This window comes from Lotus japonicus, chromosome 4 (assembly GCF_012489685.1).
Source record: "Lotus japonicus ecotype B-129 chromosome 4, LjGifu_v1.2".
NCBI lineage: Eukaryota > Viridiplantae > Streptophyta > Magnoliopsida > Fabales > Fabaceae > Lotus > Lotus japonicus.
The window spans coordinates 53,642,570-53,664,698 of NC_080044.1; the positions used below are offsets into that span (position 1 = coordinate 53,642,570).

At 37.0% G+C, this 22,129-nt stretch overlaps 3 protein-coding genes across 3 annotated transcripts; 2 read left to right on the plus strand and 1 right to left on the minus strand.

Annotated features, from left to right (window-relative positions):
• The first annotated feature begins 3,731 nt into the window (after positions 1–3,731).
• Positions 3,732–7,371, plus strand: LOC130715582 (proline transporter 2-like). The gene is made up of 9 exons (XM_057565701.1): positions 3,732–3,847; positions 4,188–4,359; positions 4,589–4,813; positions 4,911–5,005; positions 5,204–5,390; positions 5,489–5,613; positions 5,731–5,946; positions 6,691–6,921; positions 7,048–7,371. Exons 1-9 carry the CDS (start codon positions 3,839–3,841, stop codon positions 7,195–7,197), a joined length of 1,410 nt encoding a protein of 469 aa, XP_057421684.1. The 5' UTR covers positions 3,732–3,838; the 3' UTR covers positions 7,198–7,371.
• Positions 7,372–17,236: 9,865 nt separating this feature from the next.
• On the minus strand, positions 17,237–17,641 carry LOC130712952 (uncharacterized). Its single transcript, XM_057562763.1, has one exon. It carries the CDS (start codon positions 17,639–17,641, stop codon positions 17,237–17,239), a length of 405 nt encoding a protein of 134 aa, XP_057418746.1.
• Positions 17,642–21,287: 3,646 nt separating this feature from the next.
• LOC130712953 (uncharacterized mitochondrial protein AtMg00820-like) lies at positions 21,288–21,875 on the plus strand. The gene has a single exon (XM_057562764.1). It carries the CDS (start codon positions 21,288–21,290, stop codon positions 21,873–21,875), a length of 588 nt encoding a protein of 195 aa, XP_057418747.1.
• Positions 21,876–22,129: the final 254 nt, after the last annotated feature.

Here is a 22,129-nt window from a genome sequence, read left to right on the forward strand (position 1 = left end):
CTTAAGTTGGATGTTTAAGTTTTTAATATGCTTTGATGATGAGACTTAATGTTTATGTTTTATGCTTTGATGATGAGAACTTGATGTTTATGTTTTTATGTTTGATGATGAGACTTAATGTTTATGTTTTATGCTTTGAAGTTCAGAACTACTTGATGTTATGGTGTTTTGGAAGGTTATTTTATGACTTATGTATGAATTATCAATTATAAGTTATGATATTTTATGGTTTAGGTATGATATTCTTAAGAATTTTTGTCAATTACACCATTTATATGCATATAAATATTTATAAGTGTAAATATAATATATATATAAAACTGGCAAAAACGGCTAAAGCCTACGCTTTAGCTAGCGCTTTACGCTTCTGGACCCTCCACGCTTTATTACTAAACTCCGCTTCTGACTACCTTGGTATATAGAGTTAAGTTTCAGGAAGGTGGCACCATAAAAAGGTATAAATCCTAGTTGGTAGCTCAAGGTTTTAATCAAACTAAGGGTGTTGATTATTTTGAGATTTTTGTTCCTGCAGTTAAGATTACTACAATTTGGTTTTTCCTAGCTTTGGCTTTAACTAATGGTTGGTTTTTGCATCAAGTTGATGTTAACAGTGGCTTCTTGCATGGTGATTTGCCTAGGAAGTTTATATGATACACCTCATTCGGTTTGCAATTTAAACAAGTCATTATATGGTTTGAAACAAGCTGGGAGGCAATGAAATTAAAATTTAACTTTAGCCTTGCTTTAGTTAGTCAATGTACAAAGCCATGTTGCTCATTTTATGTTTCTTAAGCACACAACTACTTCTTTCGCTACCTTGCTTATGTATATAGATGATATTATCCTTAATGGTAATGATTTAGAAGAGATTATTGTTGTTAAGAACCATCTTCATCAAGCTTTCAAGATCAGTGATTTGAGAAAACGCTAGACTTCTCTTCTTGATTAGGAAGGTGACAGAAGGACCAATCAAGTCGATCGAGAAGACGAATGGGAAAAACATTCACTGCTGCAGTTTACCATTGTAGGGTCGTCGTTCATCGTTGCAGAGCTCAAGCCCCCGCCCCGCCCCCCCCCCATGGAAGTTTAGCTCTTCAAATTTTTCAAATTGGGTCTCACCTCTTTCATTGACTTGGAAATCACTCCAACTCTAGCCTTACCAACGACATCAACTATGACTGCCTTTCCTCCCAGCCGCCTAGCTACCATGCAACAACCGGGGCTTGGAACGAATTCAACCCTTACCAGGGTTGAGAAGCTTACTAACCCCTAACTCAAGATAATAGAAACTTAAGGGACTAAATTTTTAAAGTTACAGAAGGTAAACTTAACTTGCTATACGAGTTATTATTGTCTTTCATGGGTGAAATGCTTAAGTTACACTTTCACCATCTAATAAGTGATTTGAGCTTTTAGAGAAGAGGCTCCCAATCCTAAGTATGCAAAAGAACTAGTACGTGTCAAATAACCACTTATCCCAAAAGCTTAAGTTGTTGGGTAAGGGTCACTTTAATGGATTTATATTATATTCTAACACGCCCCCTCACGCAAGAGCCCTTTGGGCTTGAAGCGTGGATAAATGCACAGGCCCGCCTATCATGTGCTTAATTAAATTCCACTTTTTAATTCGAAAGCGGGGAGCAAGGATCGAACTCTAGACCTCTCGGCCATATAGGCTCTAATACCATATCAGATAACCACTTTATCCCAAAAATTTAAGCTATTGGGTAAGGACCACTTTAATGGATTTATATTATGTTCTAACAGTACGTACCTAAAAAAGTTTAGTTAAAATAAGAATTAAAAAAATTATAAAAGAGGGGGGCTATGGCCTCTACTTACCCCATGTCTTATATTGTTTGTAAGGCTATGTACAATGGTTTTTCCATTCAACACCCTTCTTTTTCACTTTTTATGCTCCACGTCATATTCTCTCTCTTCACATAATAATTCAACATACATTCAACTTTTACTCACTACAGTATTTTGTTTAATAAAATTCAACACCCTACCCCACCACTTTTATTTCATATTCTTACTTTCTTTTATGTTTTTGTTTTTGTTTTTGTGATTATATATTAATAACAATTATCGATTTAAATTAAATTAAAATAATTAAGAGTTAATTTTTTTTCTTTCTAGTTTAGTAATTTATTTTAGTAATTTTATATTCTTAATTATTTTTTTTCTTGCAAGTAAAAAAAGACGAGATATAGGGATAGTCATTATTAAAACAAGTGAAATAGAACCAAGTCTCTATTTATAGAAAAAAAATGATGAATTTTGGTGAAAAAAATAAAAAAAAAATTAATTTACTACGAAATAATTGACTCAAAATAATTAGAATGAGATAAGAATCTGCAAACAACAACCAATAAGATTTTGCTATGTGGGATCAATGAGACTAATCTACTGTTCATTCCACATGTTGAATATTACACACCTTATTCAACTAGCTCATTGGAGCAATTCATCTGTTGATTCAACATGTCTTCAACATGCCTATTGTGTATGGATAATAATAAATTAATACAAGTGTATTAGGTTGAAAGGTGTCGTGCGAAAGCATCCAAGAAGATATGACAAGGTATAAATCACCCATGAATGCTTGGACTTGGATAGATTTTTAACAAATTTGTTGACCTAAACTAGTTTAAAAAGTAAAATATCATTTCCGTGGTTAGTTGTATTTTCACACAAAAAAAGTTATATAAAATGGTATTAAACTAGTTTTATATGTTTACTTTTAAATTTTATTTTTGTTAAACTGCACACTCTCAATCTGACGTGAGTATGGTAAAACTAAAAGTCAAATATTTTCTAAAGGACACCTCTTAAGAATTGAACTTATGATGTAAGAGTTCAAACAACAATTTTTAGCCGCTGCGATCAACACTTATTGCTTTATTTTTTAGTTTTTTTTAACTCTAATTAATGATAAACAAACTCCGGTCAAAAGTTAATGTCTATGTAATTTAACTTTTTGTGACGAACAGTCCTAGTTCAGTCACACACAGTAGAATAAGTCATGGCTGGTGGTAGCCGGTCTTTTTTTTTTTTGTTTAAAAATAAAATGACCTATCGGGAAGGGAAAGCCTAAGTCAGTGTCTTTTCTTTGCACATGATTCTAAACATTATCATTTCATAATATAATTGATCTTCATCCGAAGGAAAAACATGTGTATAAAGCAAATGATTGAGCTCGGGACACGTCTAGTAAACATAACGAACGTTCTGTAGTCTATATAGGCTCCAAGCCTCCAACCAATTTAATTTAATGGTAGCGTTGGGAAACCAAATATCTTTTGATATTTTTCTATAATTTTTGTTTCTTAATAATCTATAATGTGATTAGATGATAAATTATTTAACTTAAACTTTCTCATGAGTCCTTTAAAATTTTAAACAACTCCAAATTTTATTATTACAGGGCACTTGAAATTAGTGAAGTCATCATGGTCAAATTTTGAGATAATGGCTATCATTGATCAGCCTTTATATATTAATTAATCACATCCTCTCTGTTTTTGCAATTGTTAGATGAGATATCTTACTATTGTCACCTTGACCGACTGATACAAACTTTTGTCACCTTGACCGACGGATACAATGTGCACTCAACCATGAGTCTACTGCTAATATGAAACAAAACCATGAGTCTCCTAGGCCTACCATTATGAGATTGAGTTCACTGTTCATTTGAGTTAGAGACATCGAGATACCCGTGCAGGACGTTAATGACATACTTGAGAGACCAACAAACACTCATTCCTAAGTAAAAGAATTATTTGAGATATTCAATCAACTACGATCACGTGAGAGTTTAAATTCTCAACTTATGAGAGATGTGAGTTAAATCCATAATTTCTAATTACTTGTTTCAATCCAAATAGAGTCCAATACTTTGTAACAATCATATTTCAATACAAAAGAAGGAACTGGTGATATATCCAATAATCCAAAATCATTTGAGCCAGGCTAGGGTACTTAATTTGCAGTTGTCATCTGAACACTCTAAGCTATTCTTGATATTACAAATATGGTTAAAACAACTACAGTGTTGTGGTCACAACTCAGGACATGATTGTGATGTGACGAAAAAATATGATATTTACAAATAGCAATTGCGGAACGCAATCTAAGAGCATGTTAATTTAAACCGACTTCCACTTCGACATAATTTGCAGATATTTGAGGAGCTAGTGAAAGCAATGGCGCCAGCTTCAGTTAGAGCCTCCAACCAATTAGATGTTGAAGAAGAAGGCAACAATACTAGCTCTCTGAACATTGAACAAGGTCAAGAAAAGGCTACCCAAAATGATGATTTTGCCATCGCTTCTGCTCATACTATTGACCATGGTATCACTACTATTTCTATTCATCTATGCTAAATTCTGTTAAAGTATGTTTTGAACTTCTTCTAAGTCGACTCTATAGTTTTTTTTTTTTGACGACAAGACATGTGAGACTCTATAGCTAAAATCAAGTTTGTTTGATGAAGAAGCTTCTATGAATAGTTTTTATGTGTCACTGACACACGAAAAGTAAGCTGATCTAAACATGTTATTGATTGCAATTTAATTTGCAGATTCATGGCAACAAGTGGGGTTGTTGCTGGTGGCAGGCTTCAATTGTGGGTGGGTGTTGAGTTTTTCCAACCTGATCATGGTGCCTCTGGGTTGGACTTGGGGTATCATATGCCTTGTAGTTGTGGGTCTCTACACAGCCTATGCAAACTGGCTTTTAGCAGCTTTTCATTTCATCGATGGCAGGAGATTCATCAGATACAGAGATCTTATGGGATTTGTTTATGGTCAGTTTTTCTTTCATAGTAATTTCTTATTCAAACTTTCATTAGTATTATGTTAAGGATGTTAGTACTAATTTAGTCATTCCTTAATTTGTTTAAGGCAAGAAGATGTATTACATCACGTGGATTTTCCAGTTTTTGACCCTTCTTCTTGCGAACATGGGTTTCATCCTCCTAGGAGGCAAAGCGCTTAAGGTACGTAGTCGGTCCAATGAATCATATTTTTATTATTAGTATTCAATATATATTATTTACAATATGCGGCTTTTGCCTATAAAAAAAAATAAATTACAATATGCTTTTTATATATTAAAATTAATTTGCTGACAAAACCTTAAAATATATGTCAATTATTGGAGTTGATTTTTAGAGTAAGTGGTTTTTTTTTGGCAGGAAATCAACTCAGAGTTCAGTGACTCTCACTTGAGGCTCCAATACTACATAGCGATGACAGGAGTATCTTACTTTCTTTTTGCCTTCTTCATCCCAACAATATCAGCTATGAAAAATTGGCTGGGAGCTTCTGCAGTTCTGACTCTCACATACATAATATTTCTTCTAATCGTTTTAGTCAAAGATGGTAACTAATTAGCACATTAATAATTAACATGTCTTCTGAAGGTTAATAATTTGTCTAACTTATTGGAAATTAATATACCAGTATTTATTTGTTGGTAGGGAAATCAAAATCAAACAAGGATTTTGACCTTATGGGAAGCGAGGTGAACAAGGTGTTCAACGGTTTCGGTGCTGTTTCTGCTGTCATTGTTTGCAACACCGGTGGATTGCTCCTCGAGATACAGGTCATTTATTTTTCCTAGACAAATTAATTAATCAAACATGGTCATTTATTAACTTTGAACATGTTATTCTATTAATAAATTGCTTTGATTTTGAGGGAAGTTGTGATAATTTTGCAGTCCACTCTACGTGCGCCTGCAGTGAAGAACATGAGAAAGGCTCTGTACTCACAATATAGTGTGGGACTCATGTTGTATTATGGTGTGACCATTATGGGATATTGGGCTTATGGTTCAATGGTAACAGCATATCTACCTGAAAACTTGAGTGGTCCGAGATGGATCAATGTGCTCATTAATGCCATCGTCTTTCTGCAGTCCATAGTCTCCCAACATGTAAGAACATGCCTATCTTTTTTTTAAGTACGAAAATCATTTGTTTTCATTTCGTGTTGTGTTTCGAATTACCAATTTAATTGCGTCATACTCATACCGGTATGCGAATGACAATTATAATTTTTTTCAAAGGGACCATTATAATTCCTACAAGTAATTATATTTTTAAATGAAATGACTTAATTTAATTGATAGATAAGGAATGAGACACTTATATGAAGATGATGACAATTTTTTTTTTATATCGGAAAGATAAATTACATCCCTAAAGTTGATTCCGGGTTCTCATCCTCTTCAACTCGTTTGTCCACTATCTCTTATCACTTGAGTCGTCATTTCATAAATTTTTAGAAACAAGACTATTTATATTATTTTAAATTTAAATTATAATTCAGAAAGATAGTTTAATTTATCCCATAAGTCAAATAAATTTATTATGAGTGCATCAATAATAATGTTGTTTATAACAAATTTAAGTAAAAAAAAACTGAGTGTGATTCCAACACACTTAAACACTATAAAAACAAATTTCACCCATAAAAATTACTCAATTATTTTTATAAAGTTGATTTTGACTTTAAAAGTAATTAGTGAACCTATTAGACAACTCCTAGCAAAAGACATTTTTTAGAGGGTTAGTATGTACTTGAGAATGATAAGGGAAAAAGTTATATATAATTATAAATATCTAATATTGTCTAATGAATTGAAGGGTGTCTCTTTTTGTCCTTTTAAAAAATGCAGATGTTTGTAGCACCAATTCATGAGGCATTGGACACTAAATTTCTAGAACTTGGCAAGGCGATGCATTCAGGGGAGAACTTGAGACGCTTATTTCTCATCCGAGCATTCTTCTTTTCTGGGAACACACTCGTGGCTGCAGCATTTCCTTTTATGGGTGACTTTGTAAACTTGCTAGGCTCATTTACACTCGTTCCTCTAACCTTCATGTTCCCAAGCATGGTCTTCATCAAGGTTATATATGTGATAGAGCTTTAATTAATTAGCTAGCCCTATTAGAGTTTGTAATTAGACTACTATATACATCTTTATATATGACTAATTAGTATGTTTCTTTCCCTTAATGTGCTTCAATTTTAGGTTAAGGGAAAGACAGCTAGAGCAGAGAAGAAAGCGTGGCACTGGTTCAACATTGTGTTTTCTTTTATGCTTACAATAGCAACCACAATTTCAGCTGTTCGGTTGATAGTTAACAACATCCAAATATATCACTTATTTGCGGATGCATGATTGCAAATCTCACCAAGTGCATGCCTTAGTATTTTAAGTAGTAATTGGGCTTGCAAATACCTTACAAGCGAGCGTGAATTGATACAAAAATGTATGAATGTATGATGCACAATCATTACATCTGTGTACGAAGTTAATTAATGAAAGTGTCCCACTTGTCGCTTCATTTTTTAACTTCATCATTCTCTTTTATTAATTTTATCCTATTTTTTCTAACGGCATTAAATAGAAACATTTTAAATTTTAATGAAAATATAATCAAATCAAGAGAGCATTAACAGGGGTCGTAAGCCCTGCTCGGTCTTTCAGACCAGCTATGAGGAATTGGTTGCGGTTGTTAATGGCGGTTATGTTTTTGGTGTGGCTATACCCTTGGTTTTTCTTGCACTGTTTGTTTTGGGTAGTGCTTTGTTTGGTGGTTATTTCATGCTAGACAATAAGGCGTGGCTTCTTAGATAGATTTTTTGGTTGGAGTTTGACGGTAGTGACTAGAATATTATTCAAGACCTTGAAGAGGAATTGAAGGAGTAGTGACTGTCTTGAGCATTGGTTTTTTCGTTCACTGTACACCAAATTACCAATTTTGCAACGCTTCTTTTGCGGTGGTTTGGGAAACCGCTATCGCTTTCATTTATAACGTGATATTTCATGGAGGATGGGGTCAACCGCCGGTAAAGGTTGTTGTTTTACGACGGTTTGGTGTATTTTTACTTTACTCTTAAAATTTACTTTTTACTTTGCATTGATTTTGGTTTTGGTACTGGTGTTTGATTTTGACTATTTGGTGTTTGTTCTCCATTACAAAGTTGGTTTTTGCGGAGTTTTTTTCCTTTGGTGAGCTGGGGTCTTAGTTCTATTTTCCCCATTGTTGGCCTGTTTTTGCTTGGTCTCTATTATTAATTTCTTTGCTTTGGCCGAAATCCCTCTATTACTTCTAATCAATATATTTGTTTTTTCCAAATAAAATAAAATAATATCATATATTAATAAACATGTTTTAATATGTTTGCATAAGTTTTGGAATTGCAAATAAACAAATTTATAATTAAATATAAAATTTAACTATCTGTATATTTTAATATGATAAATATTTTTTTATTAAAATAATATTTTTATTTTCTTAACCAATTAATATGTTTAAATCATGGATAAGATTTCTCTTAATCCCTTACCATCAAATAACTCTCCCTGCTTTTTTCATGTTTGGATATTTGTGGTTCCCATTCTGCCTTGCATTTTTAAGATAAAAAGTGAATTTAACTGTTTCTATAAATTTATTCATGTACTATTTAATTGGTATACGAACGGACATATTGTCATCCCTACCCTCATTTCACTATCATTTGTAATATTATATTTAATGTTGCAGATGCCATCAAATTGAAAAGATATATATTTAACTACTATACATTTATACTAAAAAAATTGTATATATTAAACACAATGATATAAATATTATCACTTAAAAATGGTCTCATTTGAGAGGATCTCAATCCCATTTGCTTGATGGCTCGCCTTGAGAAACAACTATCACATTGAAATTAAAGACAAATTAAAGACATGAAAGTTTGTTGAGGTTATTCTTTTATAGAAGTTTCTGTTTCTAGCTTTTTTGAAATCAATGTCAAAAGAGATTAGAAGTAAAACGAGTTGAAGATTGGAAAATGTTTAATAACTATGAAGTGAAAAATGTGGTTCATAAATCATGGATGAAACATTTTATAATGAATGAAAATCAAGTGGGACATGAGGTCTTTTGACATATTTGATTGTTGTGTTCTCTACAAATGCATTTGATATTATTTTAAGAAATGTTTTCATATAGTCATATATATATATATATAGGGGATGTATCTTATGAGAAAGGTAATCTTATGTGAGAAAATGAGAATAAATCACGACCGTTAGATCTAACAATCAACGGTTAAGATTAAAAGAATTTAATGGTCATGTGATTGTCACATGATCACTTAAAAAAGTCACATGGCTTAATGTTTTAATCTTGACCGTTGATGGTTAGATCTAACGGTCGTGATTTATTCTCATTTTCTCACATAAGATTACCTTTCTCATAAGATACATTCTATATATATATATAAATCGTTTTGCTATGCTTTTCAATTTACCGTTACACATTCATGTAGGGTAGTTATTTAATTTTTTTTAGAAGTCATTCATTTACATGTAAACATCAAAATTAGAAACAAACACAATGCAAATAGTTACAAGAGGGGTAAGGTAGACGTCTACCTTAAACAATATTCCCGAATTGACACTTCAAAGAGTACTCATGAGCGGTATATAACTACTTCTAAAATAAAAGTGAAAAGTTCAAACAAATATCATATAATTTTCCACCCTCATGTATGCAGAGTACGTCACCGTAAAAAAAAGTATGCAGAATACTAAGATTAACAATGAATTGATAGGAGAAGAATTGAAAGAGAGGAGAAAGAGAGAGATAGAGAGAGAAAGAAACTGAGAATTGAGATTAGTGAGATAAAATTCTGTTACAACTAACATAACGTCTCTAACTGCCTAATGGCCTTATTTATACTACTTTGCTGCCAGCTGTTATGCCAGCTGTTCTAATTCTTATTTAACAGATGCTAACAAGTGCATCATATTCCTACTTACCAGATGCTAAGTGCATCATATCCCTCCCCTTAAAACTCTCCTTGACCTCAAGGGGAAGCAGTAACATCAAAGAAGGAGAACTGTTGCTTCAGCTTATATAACAATTCCCAAGTGACCTCTTCTGCACTTTCCCCTTTCCACTGCACTAAGACTTCAGTAACAACTCTATGGTGTTTTTGCACAGAGCGCCTCTTCAAAATCTTGAATGCTTCCTTAGGATTATCCATGCTGCCCCAATCCTCCGGAAGAGGATGAAGAGAAACTGTAGCATCTCGGCAAGGTTTCAGCAGGGAAACATGAAAAGTGGGATGAATGTGTGAGGTAGCAGGTAAATTGAGGGTGTAAGCAACATTGCCTACACGATGTAGTATCTGATATGGGCCAAAGAAATGAGGGGACAACTTTTGTGAAGCCCTAGAAGTGAGAGAGGATTGCCTATAAGGTTGGAGCTTCAAGAAAACCCAATCTCCAACTTGAAATTCTCTGTCAGACCTGTGTTTATCAGCCAAGGTCTTCATGCGAGCTTGAGCTCGAGCCAAGTTACCTTGCAACTTGTTGATCATCTCTTCTCTAGCAACAAAGCTTTTGTCCACAGCATCCACCACAGTGCTCTGAGGGCAGTAAGGTAAATGCAAGGGGGGTGGCTGACCATAAACAACTTCATAACGGGTAGCTTGGATTGCAGAGTGAAAAGTGGTGTTATACCACCATTCTGCCATAGGCAGCCAAGCAGCCTACTCCTTTGGTCTCTGCCAAGTCATGGCCCTCAAGTAATGTTCCAAGCAACGATTGAGGACCTCACTCTGCTCATCTGATTGAGGATGATAGGCAGTAGACAAGCTCTGAGAAATGCCCAATTGTTGCAGAAATGCTGCCCATAATTTGCTAGTAAATAGGGGATCCCTGTCACTCACTATATTTGCTGGGGCTCCATGAAGTTTGTAAACATTGTTGATGAACACCTCAGCCAAAGTGGAAGCTGTGAAAGGATGTGACAAGGCTATGAAATGAGCATACTTACTAAGCCTGTCAATAACCACCCATATGGTGTCCTTGCCATGGGACTTGGGTAGCCCTTCAATGAAATCCATGGCAATACTTTGCCACACTCCATCAGGTATAGCCAAGGGTTGCAGTAAACCTGGAATAACATGAGGTTCATACTTGCATCTCAAGCAAGTCTCACACCTTTGAATAAACTCAGCTACACTCTTGCTAAGTCCTTTCCAATAAAATAAGGACTTGATCCTATGAGTAGAAGCCCTTATACCTGAATGCCCCCCTTGATGAGAGGAATGCAGCCATTGCAAAATAACCAATCTGACTTGGTCATTATTGGGAACTACCAATCTGTGTTTCCGGAAAAAGAAACCATCCACCACCCTGTAATGAGGATGTTGGTCAGGAGAACCATTCACCTCTTACATAAGATCCTTGAGGGAAGAATCTTCAACATAGGCTTGTTGTATTAGATCCCACAATTCTGAAGAAATGGAAGAGACTGCCAAGTGCAACAACTCTCCATGATTGGCCCGGGATAAGGAGACAGCAGCAACATTGTCCTTTCCCTGCTTATACCTAATTTCATAAGATAGACCCATCGGTTTAGTAACCCATTTATACCGTGCAGGTGTAGACAACCTTTGTTCCAGTAAAAATTTCAAACTATGCTGATCCGTTAAGATGAGGAAAGGTTGAAGAGACAGATATTGGTGCCATTTAGACACTGCATGCACAAGTGCTAGTAATTCCCTGTCATAAACTGATAGCAACCTATTTCTGGGAGAAATAACCTTGCTAATAAATGCAATAAGGTGCTTGTCTTGCATCAGAACTGCCCCAATTCCTGTACTGGAAGCATCAATCTCCACTACAAATGACTTAGCCATATCTGGAATAGCCAATACAGGAGCAGTACTTAAGGCTTGTTTGAGCTGATTGAAAGCATGGGAAGCCTTATCTGACCAAATGAAGGCATCTTTCTTGAGTAAGTCAGTGAGAGGTGATGCTAGCATGCTGTAATTTTGAATGAATCTTCTGTAGTAACTTGTGATGCCCAAGAAACCTCTGAGTTGCTTAAGTGTCTGAGGTTCTGGCCACTCTTGAACTGCCATGATCTTGGCTGGATCTATAGTAACCCCTTCAGGAGTAATGAAGTGACCCAAGTACTCAATTCGAGTAGTAAAGAAGGCACACTTACTTCTCTTGACATAGAAGGAATGAGTCTTTAAAACAGTGAAAACCTGTCTAAGGTGTGCCACATGCTCAGCTATGGACTTACTATAGACAAAGATGTCATCAAAGAAGATGAGCACACACCTCCTTAATAGACTAGGAAAGATGACATTCATGGTACCTTGAAATGTGGTTGGGGCATTGGACAACCCAAAAGGCATGACCACATATTCATATTGTGCACCATGAGTCTGAAATGCAGTCTTAGCTATATCTTCTGGTTTCATTCTTATTTGATGGTAACCAAACCTAAGGTCCAATTTAGAGAAAACTTGAGCACCCCCTAGCTCATCCAGCAAATCTTCAACAAGAGGAATAGGAAATTTTGCTTTAACTGTCATATCATTAAGCTTCCTATAGTCTACACACATGTGCCAACTGTCATCCTTCTTCTTAACCAAGACCACATGAGAAGCAAATGGAGAAGAACTAGGTTGGATAACCCCTGAATCCAACAGCTCTTTCACCATGTTGTCAATGACATCTTTCTGTGCAGGAGGGTACCTATAAGGTCTCAAACTAACTGGGTTGGACCCTTCCTTCAGAACAATCTGGTGATCATGGATGCCTCTGAATGGGGGTAGCTGTGTAGGCTCCTAAAAAACATCCCTAAATTCCTCTAAGACAGTGGTTTTATGTTCTTTAGTTGCAGGATCCTCAGGTTCCTCTAAGCCAAGATCACAACACACTTTCTCTTAGGAACATGGAAACAATTGTAGCATAAAACAAAACTTTTCTCAGCTACAATTTGATTAAGTTTAGCAGCTGAAACTACTCTATCCTTCCCACTCTTATCAGCTTGCAATCTCACCCTAAGGTGTCCCATATCAAATTCCATAACAAGGGCTTTGAAATCTCATGCTATAGTTCCCCACTGAGTTAACCATTGTAACTTGTAAGCCTAAAATCAAATCAAAACTACCTAAAGGAAGAGCAATAGCACTAGTGAAGAAATCATACCCTTGCATCTTCAACTGTATTCCATCACATAGGCGTGTACCTTGCATGACTCCACCACCTGCCACAGTAACTTGTAAAGGCTTCAGTAGAGGATGCACGAGTCTAAGGTAGAACAGGCCTTCCTTGCACAGTTTTTGATCAATGAAGTTGTGTGAGCTTCCAGAATCAATGAGGACATGAATCCTCTTCTTTCATATCCATGCAATCAACCTCATCAAAGGATATTCAGAGTCCCCATGTATGGCATTCAAGGATAATCAACTGGTTCAGAATCAACAGAACTTGCAGACTCAACAGCTTCTAGTTTACCTTCCTCAACCTCCATTAAGAAAACTTAGAGCTTCTTCCTTTGCAGATAATCATGCCCTGGAGAAAATTTCTCATGGTAGAAGAAGCACAAATTTTGTGCTCTATGTTCTTCCATCTCTTTAGGAGATAACTTCCTCTGAAATGTGTAATTAGGTTTTCCTAAAATTCCTTTCTGACTGGAATCACCCCCTGGTTTCTTCTCTGGTAACTTCTTCTTAACAAATGAAGAGTTTCCGCGCTTGTCAGACCACGCGTTGGTGCTTCTGACACCTGAAACAGTGCGTTTCTAGAGCAATTCGTTGCTCCTCTCCTGCAATTTCGCGATTCGTGTAGCTTCAAACAATGTCCTTGGCGCAAACATCTTCACACCATTGCTCAACTCAGCACATATACTTGCAATTTCTGAGGTTCTGACAAATTTGTGCGCGCAACCAAGGTATCAAAAGCCTCTTGATAATCGTCTAGAGTTCTAGTGTGAACAAGATGCTTAAGTTCCTCTAATGGTGAATCAAATTCAGTACCAAAACGCACCTTCACTGCATCGCTGAACTGCATCCAAGAAACTGGACCAGTCATGCTCTATTCCAAGGTCTGGAACAACCGGAAAGAACTCTTGTCCATTGCAATGCTTGCAATCGCTACCTTCTCTATTTCCGGCGTGTTGTCGAGCGTGAAGAATCGTTCGCACTTTACAAGCCACGATTCAGCTTCGTCGCGGTTGAATTTCGGAAAATCCAATCACGTCGGCATGCAGTGCTCGCCGTAGTTCGCGCCTCTCCGCCGCGACGACATCTCCGTCATCTGCAACCCGAGGCCTCACATCGCCTCCTGGAACCCGTTCAGTTGGAGTTCAAACCTCTGCTCCAGCTCACACAAATGCTTACTGATGCACGGCTTGATCGTCGCCGTAATCCGCTCCTCCGCCTCGCGGATTGAGCTCTGCAACCTCGTTGCTTCCGCCATTGGTCACCATGAATCGAGTGCTCTGAATACCAATGATATGAGAAGAAGTGAAAGAGAGAGAAAGAGAGAGATAGAAACAGAGAATTGAGATTAGTGAGATAAAATTCTGTTACAACTAACATAACATCTCTAACTACCTAATGACCATATTTATACTACTTTGTTGCCAGCTGTCATGCCAGCTGTTCTAATTCTTATTTAACAGATGCTAACAAGTGCATCATATTCCTACTTAACAGATGCTAAGTGCATCATGAATTCATGAAAAACAAATGGAAACATGATTGGTGACAATATATGTCCACGCCTTTTTAAGAAGAATGATAAAGGAAACAACAAAAAAAACCTTGAGCATAAGTGCCATGTACTCCTACTGATATGAAACAGTGTTGGAGGCAGTGTTGGAGGCAGCTTTTTGGTTTTCCAGCCAAAAAATTTCAATTTTTATCTATATAATTTCTCCATTTTACCAATCACAAAAATTCTTGCGTCTCATATAAGATCAGCATAAAAAGTATTCATTCAACGGGATCCAATGTTAACATAAAACAATAGCTATAGGTGTGTGATAAGTGCATAATTGATGCACTTTACGTGTGTCTTTCTAAGCTTCATTATATACATTTTTGTGCTTAATTGTTATGACTTAGCCATGTTTTGACCATTAGTGTTTATTTAGATTATTCATGGAAAAGAGCTTAATTCTACACTTTTAGTTTCTATGACTGTTTTGCTAGAACAGATTGAATATGGAGCTAGAAATATTGAAATAAGGCCCATAATATGTCGTTGGAAAGCTAGCTCGAAGCCCTACAACTTTTATGTTCATCACAATTGAAGAACAAGCCTCTAACATGGTCAAAATGATCTTGCAAAGTTGCTGTCGCTAATCCTGCGAGTCTGGAACAGTCTGCACTAAAATGATCATATCTTGGGCTACAGAACTCCGAATTAGGATCCGATTGAAGGCCCGCGAGGCTGACTTAAAGAGCTACAACTCTTATGTTTACCTCAATTGAAGACTCAGACTTTTTGTGGGACCCGCGAATGCCTGATTGTTCAGCAGCTTACTCCTTTATGTGGGCCCGATTTTGTGAAGATTTAGAAAAGATTTAGATAACAAAGATTGTTACTTGATGAACAAGTTTATTTATTAGTATAAATAAGTGAGTTTAGGCTTTTGTTAGATACCACCAAACCACCTCACCACATCTCACCATCACCTCCTCCACCTTCTCCTAATAGCTCTCTCCATCTTTTCTAGTATGAGTTGCTAAACTCCATAGTTAGTCTTAGGATTTTTAATATTCTTGTATTTGCAAACTTGAGGTTCTGTTCTTAATGCAAATTTCTTCTTTATTAATTCTCTTCATCTCTATTTCTGATCTAGGGTTTGTTTAATTCCGTAGTTTTAGAAATAAGAGTTGATGCATGTTCGCTTAGTTCATGTTAGTTCGTAACTGTTTCTTAATCGCTTAGTTTAGGAAACTGTGAATTGATTTTCGCTTAGTTAATCAACTCTCACGAATTAGGGAAACAATAAGGAAGAATTAATCTTTTGTAACCAATGAAGGTTTGTTGCACTTGAATGTTATTATAATCCGAGGACTAACACTTTCTTTTATCCGATTAAATCTCTTTTAAGTTCTGTTTGTTACTTTACAATCAAATCAATCAAACCCCCTTTTTAATTGCTTTGTTTTACTCTATTATCAATTAATACTTCACCGAGTCCTTGTGAGATTGATCCTGGTGTTCAATACCTTGTACTGCATTCAAAGCAGAATACTTTGGCGCGCACCCGCGACAGTGCGTTCGTCAGTGTGGCTTTGCTATCTTCCAGCAATCACAAAATGCAGATCTTCTTTCATGGCAATCATTGATAAATATTTCAACAAAGGGAACCTGGTGGGGGCGGGGATGAAGATAGAGTGAGGGATGGCGGGCAGTGGGGTCACACCAAGAAAGGGGCGAAGCGAAGGTGTTGATGAGACGGAAGATGCGACTGCAAGATGTCAGGACAGCGAGAGTGTGAGAGGATGGTGGGATGAGGCGGATGTGTCATGACAACGAGGTGATGACAAGGCGTCGGGACAAAGAGGCAGTGAGGGTGGAGCGACGGAGAGCCAAGTAGGGGTTTGGAGAGACCGTGTAGTGAGAGGAGAGTGCTTTAAAAGATGATCACAAACACTACAAGAAAGACTTGATTTAACGTCAATATTTAGAGCGACTCCGCGCCAATGCTAATTTGTATTCTTTAGCACCAACCTAGCTCACGCAAAATTGTCGAAAAGCTTCGATCTAGTTCTACTGTTATCCACTTAACTGTTGCATTAGCTTAATAAGTGTCTGCTGAAGTGGATTTAGAGTCTTTATTGTTTGATGTTAATTTGGTCGGTAATATTAATGTCTACAAAGTTGACACTGATGTGAAGTTGACAGTCATCGGACACAATTTGACTGGTTAATTTTCTTGGCCAAAACCGATGCTAGTGGTAGTTAATGTCGGTCTGACCACTTTATTATTAAGTGGAACATAATTTAAAATCAACTATTTGTGTTCGCTTTAAATCAATTTGACTGATGATAACGAGAGCAAATTATATTATAGCATTCGCGTCGAGGCGGATGCTAAATTTCGACTCTAATTCAACCATTTCTTGTAGTAATAGGTGAATCAATATTAATTAACATCTTCATTAGAAATTTCACAACTTTTTTCTATTTGAATTTTTATAAATAACTATATTAGTTCACTTAAGATAGGATTTTAATAACCCATCAAATAAATTAGACAACTCGATAAATAAACTAACCTATTTGGATTTACATATAACTCCAACACACACCCTCCCAGGAAAGAAAAAAAAAAAGTGTTTATATATTTTACCATATAGGAGGAATACTGGAATAGCATCATATAAAGCAAAATTTCTCAGGCGATCCTACCAACAGAATATGTTGTTGGTAATTCTTGAAGGCCAAAACCCATGTAAGGTTTCATCTTGTGAGTACTGCATCCGAAAGGAGTAGGATTACCCTGCATGAACAGAAAATTGCTCCCAAAAAGATCATTCCAGTGACTCTGCCCATCCTTCAACCTCTTCAATGCTTTGCGCCAGGAGACTCGGACTCGAGACACGAACTTTGCTCTCTTTCTGAAGAATCTCCTCAATCCAGCAATTCGAAGCCTTGGTCTTCTCCTCCCAGCTAGAGCATTAAATTTAAGCCACGCCTTTGCTTTTCTCACTTCTCTTTTTAATGTTTTGCCGTAGAACAATCCTTCATCATCTTCATAATTTCTTAGTCTCTGGTATGAAGGCTTACCTACTGAAACCATTGCAGAACTAGTTAGTTTGTGAGCTGTGATTATGGGTTGCCTTGCCTTTATGAAATGTTATTCATTATAAGCTTGGAACGAAACAATTGCATGTGCACACTAGTCAAGTGCAATTAATTGGACTAATGGTGCTGAAATTTCTTGGTAGAGCCACATTAATGAAAGCTTACAAGAAAGAGATGTCACATTGTCACGAACGTGGCCTTATCTCCATCTCAAATTTGAAGATACTACACTTATTTTTAATTTTCAAGTATTTCCATATCTGGCAACTATAAAACTAATATTCTATTCTTCTCAAGACTTGGATATCAGATTAAGTGGATAACATTTTCTAAGAAATCTTTTTCCATACACATTATTTATAGATCGAACTTTTAATTAAATGTTTAAAAAATTTAACTAATCTAACAATTGTCGTAAAAGTTGTTGGTAAGATATTCCACATTAATTGTGCATCACTTTCCTATAAAGTAGTCCGATCTGTAATTGATTTGATACTTATAACTATTTGGAAGTACAATATGCTAATAGGTTGCTGACCAATGTTAGGTATTCCTGTAGGTTTTCAATAAACTCATGAGATTTGCGACTCCGGAAAAAAAGAAAAAGGGTGAAAGAGAAACAAGAAGAAAAAACTGATAGTTTTCTCTGGTTACCAAACTCTATAAATGTTCAAACTTTTGCATGTGATTGTTGAATTACTTCAATGTTCACCTGCAATTTGATGCTTTAAGGTTAAAATATCTATTATATAAGAGTTATTCACTTGTTTGTTTCTAAGCAAGAAAAGAAAATTAAAAATAAGTTTGTTCAGGGAATATCAAACTTAATTAAGTACTCACTCCATTCCTAATTATATGACATAGTTTTAAATTTTTTATGTTTTTAAATATAAGACATTTACCAATAATCTAGCAAAAAGTATTCTACTTTTCCATATATACCCCTCACATTAATTGTGTGTTTTCAATTTAATAGTTTTAATTACCACCTACAATCAATTAGTGAGAGAAAATGACAAAGGATATAATAGCTAACTAATGTAATATTATGCCCAGTTATTGTAATTCCTTGACTTTAGCATTAGCTTGACTTTCCCTCAATTATAGGAACAAATTAGTCAAATACTTAATTATTATTATTACTCATTATTGGGATCACCTAGGTCTAGTAGGTGTATATATATGTAGTACTCTAGTCTTTCCAATTATCAATGAAATACAATTCCTGGTCATACTCTTATATGGTATCAGCCGCCTTTGCTTAACAGCATCGATCCAAACCATTCCCCACTATGCCTAACGTATTACAAATCCCAATTGCTAATTCCAAAAGTGTGACTGTCTTGAACAATCAAGCTTCCATCAAGCTGACCCCCAACAATTTCCCTGCATGGCGAGTCCAGTTCAATGCCTTGCTGGTCGGCTATGATCTCATTAGCTTTGTCGACGGCACCACAACGTGCCCTGCTGCCAATCATCCTGACATCAACTACTGGAAACGACAAGATCAGTTGATCCTTCATGCTATCATCTCCTCAGTCGATCCTAACGTTATCACCATGTTGGGCAATGTTAAAACATCCAAGCAAGCTTGGGACATCCTGAACAAGATGTTCGCTAGCAAGACTCGCTCTCGCATCATGTATTTGAAAGAGCGTCTCTCTCGCTTTTCCAAAGGATCAAAGTCCATGTCTGAATACCTTTATGGTATTAAATCCTTATCGGATGAACTCGCCATCATCACCACTCTGTTGGATGATGTTGATATGGTTATTCACACCTTGAACGACCTTGGCTCAGAATACAAAGAAGTCACTGCAGCCCTCCGTACTCGTGAACACCCAATTAGTTTTGAGGAGCTTCATGACCTCCTCACTGACTTCGACAACTTCCTGCAACGTGAGGTCGATCCTCCGCATGATCATACCATTGTTCCCACTATCAATGCTGCCAACAAAGGACCGCCACAGCCTCACAAAAGAGGTCAGTACTCTTCCTCTTCTAGCTCTTCCAAAAGGGTGATATGTCCGTACTGTGAAAAGCCAGGCCACACAGCTTAAAGTTTGCTACAAACTCCATGGCTATCCATCCAAACAGACTACAACACCTTCCGCTCATCATGTGCGTGCCCAATACTCCAACCCTCCGCCTAACTGGATTCTGGACTCTGGTACCACACATCATACCACAAGTGACCTAGACCAACTACATCTCAGCAAACCCTATCATGGCACTGATCAACTATTTGTTGGAGATGGTTCACCTCTGTCCATTGCTTACATCGGTAAAATTGTTTTACACACTCCCTCCCATACACTTCTCCTCCCCAATGTGCTACATGTCCCTAATATTTCTCAAAATCTGCTGTCAGTTTCATCATTATGTGCTTCTAATCCATTTTCTGTTGAATTTTTTCATGATTTTTTCTTGGTGAAGTATCTGAAGACAAGGGCTCCTCTTCTCAAAGGACAACTTAAAAATGGTCTATATCACATGCCCCATTCACCATCGAATCCCACCGCACTTGTTACTCACCTCAATTACCACCCTCCATGGCATCACATCTTGGGGCATCCGTCAGATCGCATTCTGAGACATCTATTATCCACTCATAAAATAAAAAGCAACCCTTCCCTATGAATCTCATGCGATAGTGTCAAGAGTCACAAACTACCATTTTCCACATCCAGTATCAAGAGCACTAGACCACTTGAACTTGTTTATGCAGATGTATGGGGGCCTGCTCCCATTAGGTCTTTAGATGGCTTTTCTTATTATTTAATTTTTGTTGATCACTTTTCCAAGTATATTTGGTTGTACCCCTTGAAACATAAATCAGATGTCTCTATTTTATTTCCAAAATTCAAGGCTGTTGTTGAGAAATTTTTTCAGTCACAAATCATTTCCTTTTACTCTGACAATGGTGGAGAATTCATTAAACTTTCATCCTATTTTAACTCTCATGGCATATCTCACTTTACAACCCCCCATACACCGGAACTCAATGCCACGGCTGAACGCCGTCACCGTCACATTCTAGAAACAATACGAGCCCTGCTTCACACTACCCACCTACCACCTAAGTTTTGGACATATGCATTTCTCACACCCACATACCTGATCAACCGTTTACCTACACCGGTTCTCAACATGTAGTCCCCATTTGAGGTATTACACAATTCACCTACCCCTCCTACAGACCTTCACTCCTTTGGTTGTCTTTACTTCCCATGGTTGCGCCTTTATACCTCCAACAAACTTCAACCCTGGTCCAAACCATGAATTTTCCTTGGCTATACTACCTCCCAATATGCCTATCATTGGTTTGATCTTATCACCAAACAGACTTATACATCAAGGCATATGAAGTTTTATGACTCAGTTTTCCCATACCCTACTCTCATCCGCCAACCAGAACCTTCAGCTAGTCCAACCCAACTTGTTGAGAACCCTCCACACCTCACCCTCCCAATACAGTCCCACCTCCTCAACATACAACCTCATTTCCCTTGTCCAATGAAGAGGGTCCCTTGTGCTCCGGTTCTTCATCAGGTAATAATATTTCCTCTTCTTTCATTCCTTCTATTTCCCCCGTCACTAACTCTTGTCCAGATCCTGTTCCTGCCTCTCCAACACACCCCATGGTCACTAGATCCAAAAACAACATTTTCAAGCCCAAACGTGCGCTCACTACATTTAATCACCCTCTCCCGGAGAATCTGGAGCCATCCAACATTCGAGAAGCCATGTGTCATGAGCATTGGAGAAGAGCTGTCTCGGATGAATTTGATGCGCTTCTTCGCAATGGAACCTGGTCTCTTGTCCCTCCTCCCAAAGGAAAAAACATATTGGGTTGCAAGGGGCTTTTCCGCATCAAGAGGAATACTGATAGCACTATTGCCCGCTACAAAGCTCGTCTTGTTGCCAAGGGATTCACTCAATGCGCTGGTCCGGATTATAAGGAGACATTTGCACCAGTAGTCCGGCCTCAAACCATAAAAATTGTTCTAACTCTTTCTCTTACTCACAGGTGGCCAATGCGTCAATTGGATGTCAACAATGCCTTCCTCCAGGGTGCTCTTCAAGAACAGGTGTTTATGGCTTCAAGGATTCATAACATCCTGATCATGTTTGTCTTCTTCACAAAGCCATTTATGGCTTACGACAAGCACATCGTGCATGACATGATGCTCTTAAGGAATTCATCGTGTCACAAGGCTTTCAAATGAGTCACAGTGATCCCTCTCTGTTTGTTTATATCAGAGGTACTGTCAAAGCATATTTCCTAGTATATGTGGATGACCTTCTTCTCACTGGCAACAATGTCCAGTTCTTAAACCAGTTTATTACAGCACTTTCTCAATGGTTTTCCCTGAAGAACCTGGGTTCTCCTCATTACTTCCTTAGTGTTGAGTTGATTCCAACCCCTTCTGGTTTATTACTGTCGCAACACAGGTATATTAGAGAGCTTCTTGAGCGCTTC